This window comes from Carex rostrata, chromosome 12 (genome assembly GCF_964058835.1).
Source record: "Carex rostrata chromosome 12, lpCarRost1.2, whole genome shotgun sequence".
Taxonomy (NCBI): Eukaryota; Viridiplantae; Streptophyta; class Magnoliopsida; order Poales; family Cyperaceae; genus Carex; species Carex rostrata.
The window spans coordinates 12,999,594-13,010,000 of NC_135929.1; the positions used below are offsets into that span (position 1 = coordinate 12,999,594).

The 10,407-nt window shown below is 33.3% G+C and overlaps 1 protein-coding gene across 1 annotated transcript; it reads left to right on the top strand.

The window, feature by feature from the left end:
* The first annotated feature begins 8,242 nt into the window (after window positions 1-8,242).
* On the top strand, window positions 8,243-9,137 carry LOC144563458 (non-specific lipid-transfer protein 1-like). The gene is made up of 2 exons (XM_078312937.1): window positions 8,243-8,678; window positions 8,870-9,137. The coding sequence occupies exons 1-2, from the start codon at window positions 8,332-8,334 to the stop codon at window positions 8,877-8,879; spliced, it is 357 nt and encodes a 118-aa protein (XP_078169063.1). The 5' UTR covers window positions 8,243-8,331; the 3' UTR covers window positions 8,880-9,137.
* Window positions 9,138-10,407: the final 1,270 nt, after the last annotated feature.

Genomic DNA, 10,407 nt, shown 5'->3' on the forward strand with positions numbered 1-10,407 from the left:
CATAAATGATCATATATTCACTTTAGTCTAGTGGTAAGAGCTCATATAGTGTTGGGAAGAGCTTGGGTTCAATTCCCACTAGCCACAATTTTTGTATTTTAATTTTAGTCCCCCCAACAAGATTTTCTAGTTCCGCCCCTGATTCCATCCAACACGGATGACATCCGTACATAATGCTTATCAAGTTTTGTGGGATAAATTATACTAACCGTTTTGAACGGGCATAAACGTTCAGAACTGTTAATATCAATTTAAATTAAATTGCGGAAACCCTAACTTCAATATCCGTACACCCATTGTAACAGGTCTCTAGCTTTCTGTTAGAATGGGTTTTTGGAAAATATAAATTTCCCACTATATAACAAGTTATCTCCCTTTATATTTGTCAAGCTAGCCGCCTCCCACATTTGAAAAAGTATTTATTGTGCATTAACTCTTAAAAACTTTCATTGTTGAGTGAGCTTAAACTTCAATATCTTCTCAACATACTAAAATCCACTCGACTTATCTTTTAGGAGATAGTTTAGTGTCTAGGATTGAGTTTTAGAGTCTTTCCATCCTAGCTAGTGCATCCTGCTTGTAGGGTGTGAAGGGATACACTAGCTCGAGCATTTCCACTCACATATATCCATAGCTGTGTGATGATCCCGAGGGACTCTCCAGTTCGAGCTTCTAGACTCACCTTGTATACGAGTTAGGCTGTGACTTCGATGAGTCTAAATGAGTACTACTTACTTTTAGTATATATAAATATATACTTAGTTACCATAATGCTACTCTGTCGGATTACAAGCGCATAATCCTACCTTGTTTTAGTGTTGGGTGTGGATCCACAGGGATAGATCTTAAGTTATTTAACAACTTTAGCACTAGTCTAGGTTCTTCGAGTTTGTTTGATAATGTGTATAATAAATAAATTATAAATAAAATAAAGGTACAGGTTGATTTTACAGTTTACTCTGGCGAAGGTATAGGTGGAGATGCTAATTGTTGTAAGCCAAGAATAGGGAGCCTCTAGGGTTTTAGATGAATTCCTTCTAATTATCTCAATACATATTTATGGCACTCATGTCTACCCGCATACGACCTTCTATCACTGCTGCATACGGACCCGTATACGGTATTGTCACTACAGCATACGGTATAAACCACCTCGTAGACAGAGCTGCATACCGATACTATTATTCCCTACGGATGCCAGGGTTCGGTTCTATGCGTATTTGAAAGGTTTTTTTAACTCTAAGGTTGGCTTGTGGGGGACAATTTAGATTATCGCAGGATGTAATATAATTAAACTACTCACACTAATCTAATTAATCACATTCCCCTATTACTCGCTAAGTAATAACCCTAAACCCTATTCATTACAATTAATAAATAAATTCCTAATTAAACTTCGAGATGAGATCTAATTTATATTCGGCCAAGGGAGCCCACTGGGTTCTAACCCTAGTCTTTGAACCACTGCCAAGACTCGTTAGCCAAAGTGCTCGGTACTTGTTTACGTTTGATACCATAAATGATGTCCTTACACCTATTGGTATGTGGAGGACATTGACATATAGTAGACAGAACTATGTATGCAAGGACATATTTCAATAACATTCAAAGGATAATGAAATCTCAAATAGATATAAAAGAAAAATAAATATAATTAAAGAGATAATATAGAATTTATTACATCCAACCCTAGAGAGGAGAAGCTTAGCTACTCAAAGCCATTACAAAATAAAAGAAGTTATAAAAGAAATACATAACCTAATACCTATAAAACATCTTCCTTAGATGACGCCTTCTTCTTCCGCTTTGGACTTCAAGCGCTTTCTCTTCTCCAACTCCAGAAGTTATACGCAATAGTCTACTCTAAATTATGGACTTACACAACTAAAACATTCACACTAATTCCTATTACATGAGGGGTTTATATAGTATTCCTAAGGCGTGTATTCACAATAAGTCTGGACATTGCGAGTCTTTTGAATTTTAAAGGTTTTTATTCTTTCAGCAATTAACTCTTTCCTTGTATTTGAAACTTGTTATTTTCAGCTATTGCAGGTCAATAATTCCTACACTTGAGAAAAACAATAATGACATTTCTTTTTTGGACCCAAATTTGATCTGTGAAACATATATAACCCATTACAATGAAACTGCCATGGAGTACTTAGTTGATGCATTGCTACAGAATGAGGGAAAAAAACTTGTATTTGCACCATACCACCAATAGTAAGATGTTAATTAATTATACTCATGTAATTTATTGTCTGTTTTTAACAAGTTTGTATTGATTTTTTTATTGCTTCAATTGTAGTAACCATTGGGTGCTTCTCGTTATAATGCCACAAAGCTCTGCTGTCTATAAGCTGGACTCGTTGCCACATCCAGACAGAGAATTATTATTCATTATATACCTTAGAAAGTAATTCAAATATATGTATATAATTTAAAACACAAAACACCGATCTAACATACTTTTAAGTATTGCATACTGACCTTTAGTATTATTTCTAGGGCTCATCGGCAATACTTACTAAGGAATAAAAATAAGCAGCAGGCCACGAGGAGCAGCCTGGATGTTAGAGACTATGAGGTAAGAAAATATTTCAATCTGAGTTTATTATTCTAATTTATTGCAATTTACAATTGCATTACTAATTATATTTTGTTTAAAACAATACACATTTCAGTGCCCTAGACAAAGGGGAGACTAGGAATGCGGCTATTTTGTGATGAAGAACATGGAGTTCATCATCAAAAATTATTTTAGATCTTTTCCAAAGGTTTGCCAATTAATCACCTGTTTTGATCTATCTATCATGCATGTTTTCAGATTCATTTGTTATATATATGTATATGTTGTTAATATGTTCGGGGTTCGTTCATGCAGAGCAAATTGAGCCGTACACCGTACAAGGAAAGTGATCTACATGCGATCCGTACAACATGGTGCAAGTACTTCTTGGATCGTGTTTTACCTCCTCGACAAAGGCACGCTGGAATTGAAACTTGGTCAGTTTTTGGTACACATATATGATGTACATTTTTGTCATTGGTACAATCAGTGGGTACAATTGCGCGAAAGCTTTGCTGATGATAATTATGGCTTGTTGTGAGATGATACATACATTACTGCTGGTACATTTAATGATATACAGTTAATTATATATATGACTTGTTGGTAATCTATAATGTTGTTATGTTACAGATATATATATGTTGTTGTTGGGTACAATATGCATTATGCATGTTGTATATTTATATATTTAGTTGAATGCATGTTTAAAATTATTGGTTGACATTATGTGTTTAAAAAAGGGCTAGTAAATGAAGGCTAGCTAGCTCCTAATTGGGGCGTAATTGAAATATATATATAAATCACCAACGGTTCAAATTAAAAAGAAAATGCAAATAAAAGTAAAAACGATGTTGTATGCGACATTTACCATCGGCAGAAAAAACCGCAAGCGATGCCATAGAACACGTAGCGACCCATCGTCAATCACACTTACCATCGGTTGCCAAACAAAAGCGATGGCGTTGGGTACGTCCCACCCGATGGCCGAACGACCTCTGTCGATGGTATATTGATTAATGCCATCTGTTTTTAGCCGATGTTAGTGTATTTACATTTCCTATCGAGGCGATATGCATTGAATCAGACCTCGATGACGGAACGTGATTCTAACCAATATAAAAGGGTTTTTTTTGTAGTAGTGATTAAAAAAATCAATAATGTGAGTTTTACTAATCTGCCTTTGATCTAGTGGCAAAGACACTTGACTCTTATGCAGAAGGTTATGTGTTCGAAACTCACAAAGTGAGAAAATCCTCTATAATATAATATACATAGAAGTTTGAAAGTGTTGGGTGGCTTGACTCTTATAAACCCATTATTTAAAAAAAAAAGTAATGTGAGTTTTTTTAATTTGAAATCCTAATACTTTATTTTATCTATTTTGAAATCAGTTAGTTAGTAGTGAAATTCAGTATATAATGATGATTAAATCTGCATTAATTACTCTTCAAAACTTCTAACAAAAAAAATCAAATGACACATGAAATAAATGTTTTCAAAAAATAATTTGAAATCCAAATGACACATGAAATAAACGTCTTAAAAAAATATTTTGAGTCAGGTAACTGCTGTAATTTTCAGCCTTAATACACTTGACAATCACACAAGCTACACTTAATGAGTTAAATCAACACTAAACAAGTACAACTTATGTCAAGAAGTAATAAAAGTTAGGGAGCACCTAGCTATCCCCCCGTAACAATCCCCCATTTATCCCCCAGTCATTAACTACTTAAATAACTACTAACTACCTAGGGGGACCACTTACTATTTGGGGACCATTTAATATTTGAAAGATTTTACAATTGACGCGCGCAAGTATTCATCTATAATGCATTAAGTATTTATATATAACATATCAAGTATTCATACCTAGGATATCAAGTATTTAAAAAAAAAAACTGGACACGTTTTTAGAGGTGATTTTTTTTTCTCCGTTCAATGTAATCAATATTTCTAACGATCGGTAAGGAATTTTGCAAATCTAAAACCACGAATGTTTTCTACATAATTTTATCTTTCAAATGAGATCCATGATGACATACTTTGAGTTGTCTGTTGCACAAGTATTCATCCTCATTAAGAAAGTATTCATCTTCATTGTGCAGGTGCAAATATAAAAACTTAACACACCACTCATCCATCTTTTACACATTTTTAGAGGTGATTTTTTTTTCTCCATTCAATCTAACTAATATTTCTGACGATCTGTGAGAAATTTTGTAAATTTAAAACCACGAATGTTTTTTACACAATTTTATCTTTCAAATGAGATCTATGATGAAATACTTTTAAGTTGTCTTTTGCTCAAGTATTCATATCTCATCACGCAAATATTCATATCTCAGTGTGAAAGTATTCATTCTCATCGTGCAAGCGCAAATATAAAAACTGGACACATCACTCATCCATATTTTACACGTCTTTAGAGGTGGTTTTTTTTTCTTCGTTCAATTTAACTAATATTTCTGACAATATATGAGAAATTTTGCAAATCTAAAATCACGAATATTTTCTGCACGATTTTATCTTTCAAATGAGATACATGATGACATACTTTCGAGTTATCCGTTTCACAAGTATTCATATCTTGTCACGCAAGTATTCATCCCTCATTGAGAAACTATTCATTCTCGTCGTGCAAGTGTAAATAGTTCATGTATCAATAATATTACAAGCATATGTGTATACCTCAATTAATTTTACAAGAGCATCCGAGTAGTATTGAATATTGTTTTATTGCTTTCTAGTTTAATTTTATCTTTTGGAAATAAAAAGTAGTTGTCGCATGTTCCACTGTCGAAACAAAAATAATATATCAATGTTATAGATCATGTAACTGAAATGTTCTAAACAAAAACATTATTTAAAAGAAACAAAACATACTTCATTGAAGTATTCATCCATATATGTTGAAATATTCATTCATACACGTTGAAGTATTCATTTGTATACCTCTATTTTTTCAAAATTTATTTTTCTATCATTTCTTAGTACTTAGTAATCTATCAAATCTTACATATCATGTAATTGAAATGTTACAAACACACATAATATTTAAAAGAAACGAAACATACTTCATTTAAGTATTCATACAGATACATTGAAGTATTTATTCATACATGTTGAAATATTCAAACCTAGGATATCAATTATTCATTCATACACATCTATTTTTTCAAAATTTATTTTTCTAAGGGTCCACAGAAACAAAATGAGTTGAATTCGATCGATCGTCACTGGTCGAAAATCTGTATGACAATAAAAACAAAATTAGTATTATTGAATATGTTTGTTTGCTACTGTAGAAGGAGTAAATCTAATCAACACAATGTCACTCATTTTGGTACCTGCTCAGGGGCTCCCTTGCTGGTATGGTGTCAGTTCTAAAGAAAATTCAAGGAAGCCTCAAAGAAGTAACATACTTCAAAATTATTCACGTCAAGTTATTAGTAACCAAATCTAAATTAAAATTTCTATTTCTAAATGAAAATTGAAAACCAAAGCACGGACCTTACTAACCAAATATAAATTAAAAATTTCTACTTGTAAATGAAAATTGAAAATCAAAGCACGGATCTTACTGTTCAACGCTATTGATCGCTTTCTCTGATCTGAAATATCCTGCTCAAATCCTACGTCGGAGGTTGATCCAGTGGGTTCTGGGGAAGGTTTTCGGAGATCGCCACTACTAGGGTTCCGGCGAGGGTTTGAGGAGATCGTCGCTGCTAGGCCAGAGGTAGATCCAGTGGGTTCCGGCGAGGATTTTCGGAGATCGCCGCTGCTAGGTTTCCGGCGAGGGTTTGAGGAGATCGTCGCTGTCGGATTGGAGGAGGTTGGTGCAGGTTTAGGTCGCGGGGCAGCAGGGTGCCGGGGCAATGGGGTGGCAAGGCGGAGGCTTGAAGGGTTTGGAGCGGAGAGAGAAGAAAAGATAAAGTGGAGAGTTCAGATTTAAATGAGATAGAAGTGTAATTTTATAATTTTTTCTAATTGGGAAAGACAGTTGACTAAAACAGTTAATTAGTTCGTTAGAGATTGGGGGATAGATAGGGGATTGTTAGACGGGGGATATTATAATTACCCTAAAAGTTAAACTATCTAATTACTAGGTGTGGCTTAAATTTGGATGACTAAAATTAGACTTAAGCCATCTTATAAGGTCAGTCTAATTAATTCTTGTTTGATGGCTTAACTAAATTCTAAATATCTTATTTCATGGTTTAATTAGACCTCAAGCAAACATGACAAGTGGTGTATGATCTATTATATTACTACATTTAAAAAAAAAATCAATTCTTTTTAATATGGGGATCATTGGTAATTTAAGCATGATTAATTTGGCGGATTGTTTTCTTAAAATGTACATGTACAATTTTTTCTTGTCTAACATACAGTCAAAGTGTCAAGTTTGAATCACGTATATACTTTATGCATGGTTCAATTCTAATGTGGAAATTAATAAATTTTATAAGTGAAATTCGATAATAAATGTATTAAGGATGAACTCCGTAAAATTTTAAATTGTACAAGGATAAATAATATTTAACTTGTATAATTTATATAATAATCACATTTCTTAACGGTTTCCTAATTTTATTTTTTAATTAATAGCATGTCGGCAATAATGCATTACAACATGTGTTAATTAAAGCATAATAAAATCAGCACAATCATTTCAAACCACCTTAATTTCATATGTAAAATTCTCCCATTTAAGTTAAGTTAAATACCGGGGCCTTATTACATTAACGCGTGTCGATATTGGGACCATGAGCGGGTTTGCCACAGACAAAAAAAATTATGAAGGATGGAATATGCTTGTACAAAGATTTATCACGATATATATACCTTTCAGTAATCAGTAGTGTCATAGAATTAATTCTATTTTAAAATTTTATATTTCAAATCTTGATCTAGGTAATTCAGTAAATTAGTTATATATAATTATATATGTAAATTGAATACTAAATTTTACTTTTTTGAAATTTATTTACTATTTTTAATAATTTTTACATTTTTTAGAATTTTTTTACAATTTTGTTAGATAGGTAGAAAATCACTTGATCTGAAAATTCTGTACCATTCAGACTTAATTCAACCAAATTTGAAATTTTAAGACCTTACAATCTCCTTAGGATCGTAGCAGATTTATTTTGATATGAGTGAAGATTAGTATTAATTACTATGCTCACCAATTTAATGATTGAACTCGTGTTAATTAAATTGAGCTAGCCCTTGAACTACTTTTTTTTGCTTGTGGCTTCAGATGAGCTTAAATTGAGCCCTTGAACTATAATTAATTATATATAACTATATTATAATATATAGATTTGCTTGTGGCTACAGATGAGCTTAATTAAAGCAATAAGTTAAAGGCCAAGTTAGGGATTGATGGAGAAATTGGATCACATATAAGGAATGAAACAAATAATTAAATAACTTGCATGAGTTGCAAGTAATTGGGAATTAATTGTTAATGCTTAATAGTTAATAGTGACAAGTTTGGCAACAATTGCCAAACAGTTAGGTGTTTTGTCATAATCATAGTACAATGATGAAGATACATAACATGCAGCCACATTAAATTATTACCAGAACAGTTGCAACTTCCAAGTTAATACATACCTGCAATATTGATGACTATATAAACACCTCCTTGCATTCCTTTGAAATCACATCAACACAACAACATCACATTAATTTCACACTCCAAATTACAATTCTCTCAAATCCTTTTCTAATAACACCACCAAAAAATGGCTTGCTTTGACATCCGTGCCGTTGCTGCTGCAACAGTTGCAATCCTCCTCCTTACCGCACCGCATGCCGTGAGTGCTATTACATGCGGTGAGGTGGCATCTGCCATTTCCCCGTGCATGTCATATGCACGTAGCGGCCAGGGGGCGCCGTCTGCAGGCTGCTGCAGTGGTGTGAAGAGCCTGAATGCGAAGGCTGCAACAGGTACCGACCGCCAGACAGCGTGCAACTGCCTCAAGAACCTTGCCAAGAGTGTGAGCTTGAACGCCGGTGCTGTCTCTGGTCTCCCCGGCAAGTGCGGTGTCAGTGTGCCGTATGTCATCAGCACCTCGACCGATTGCTCAAAGTATGAAACTTGTTGAAATTACCCTTTAATTAATTGTCACACCAGTAACAGTAATCAAGGATGTTTCATAGAGTAATTATATATTAGTTGTCCTTTTTTAAGCAAGGAAAAAGCTAGGTGACGTACAATATTATACATTACAAAATATATATCATTTTACTGATAGAACATATTTCATATATAAAATGCAGGGTGCACTAAAATTACAAAAAGCATGCAGAGGAAGTGATGATGGTTTGAGAAATCAATAAAGATAATTAATGGCGGGAGCGTAGTTTGGAGTGCTCTTTACGTTGATCCGCTGTGCTGTTTTCTTTTGTTTATGGTGTACCAGTACTGTTTAATCTGCTTTCTGCTGTTGTTGTTTGCATGGAGCAATTAATGTACGAGTGCTTGTATCTCATTCTATTTTAATAAAACGAGATAAACTATATATATATGCGTGTTTATCCTAATAAAGGCTTCTGTCACTTCATTTGAAAAAGAGACAACAAATGGACAAAATGCATGCACAAAATAAAATTGCAAACACTTGAAAGAGAAATCTTTGAATCTAAAGGTGCATGTGCTAAAATTTTGTCAGACAATTCATGATGTTAATTATGAATTATATACAAATTATTATAATAAAATATTAAATTTAATTATAAAGAGTAAATTAATTTGTGAAACTTTCCTGTTTTGCTCTGCATCCAAACTAATAATTAAGCTGAGCTCGTGGGAATGACAGAGATACATATATATTATATATGTAGCTTTGAGAAAAACGAGCGATGATGGATTGATGGGTGATATTATATATATTCCTTCGTTTGGACCATTACAAGATTTTGAGCCTGCAGTAGTTCAGATAGATCGATCTTCACAGGCTCACAGCCAGATAGATAGATAGATAGATAGATCGATAGATAGATAGATCTTCACAGGCTCACAACCACTGGTGGAGTGGTGGGTTCCTTTCCCTTCCCTATCTTGTCTTTTGAGAGGATCGATCGATGCTTTATTTATTTGTCGAGGCCCACATTACATGCCACACCATGCATGCATGCAGTTGCAGCCACCTTCAATTCCCAAGACTTTCAATTTCTCTATTTAACTTCATCATACTCAATAATATATATATTAAACTGCATCTATATATGATGGATACAATACAAGGTAACAAATATAAATAGAAAGTAAAATGTACAAGATAATATATATATATATATATATATATATATATATATATATATATAGAGGAGGGATCAAGGTACAAGATAATCTATATTATAATCTACTTGGAGACCAAATTTTACATTTTTTGGAATTTTTTTACTATATATTAAGCTGGTTTGAAAACCGCTGATTTCAGTAAATTTCTGCAGCATTGAAATCAGCGGTTTTCAAAACAGCTTAATATATAGTAAAAAAATTCCAAACAATGTAAAATTTGGTCTCCAAGTAGATTATAATATAGATTAAACATCTAACGGTTTGGATTTATTATTTGGACATCACAAAATAAAAAAAACAGCGGCAGCACTGCCAGCAGAAATGCTGCCGGCAGCAAATTAGCCACAACCTATATATATATATATATATATAGGGTCTGTCTAAATTGCTGCTGGCAGCATTTCGGCAGAGGTGCTGCCGGGGCTATATTTAGCCGTGTGATGTCCAAACAACAAATCCAAACCGTTAGATGTGTAATCTATATTATAATCTACTTGGAGACCAAATTTTACAT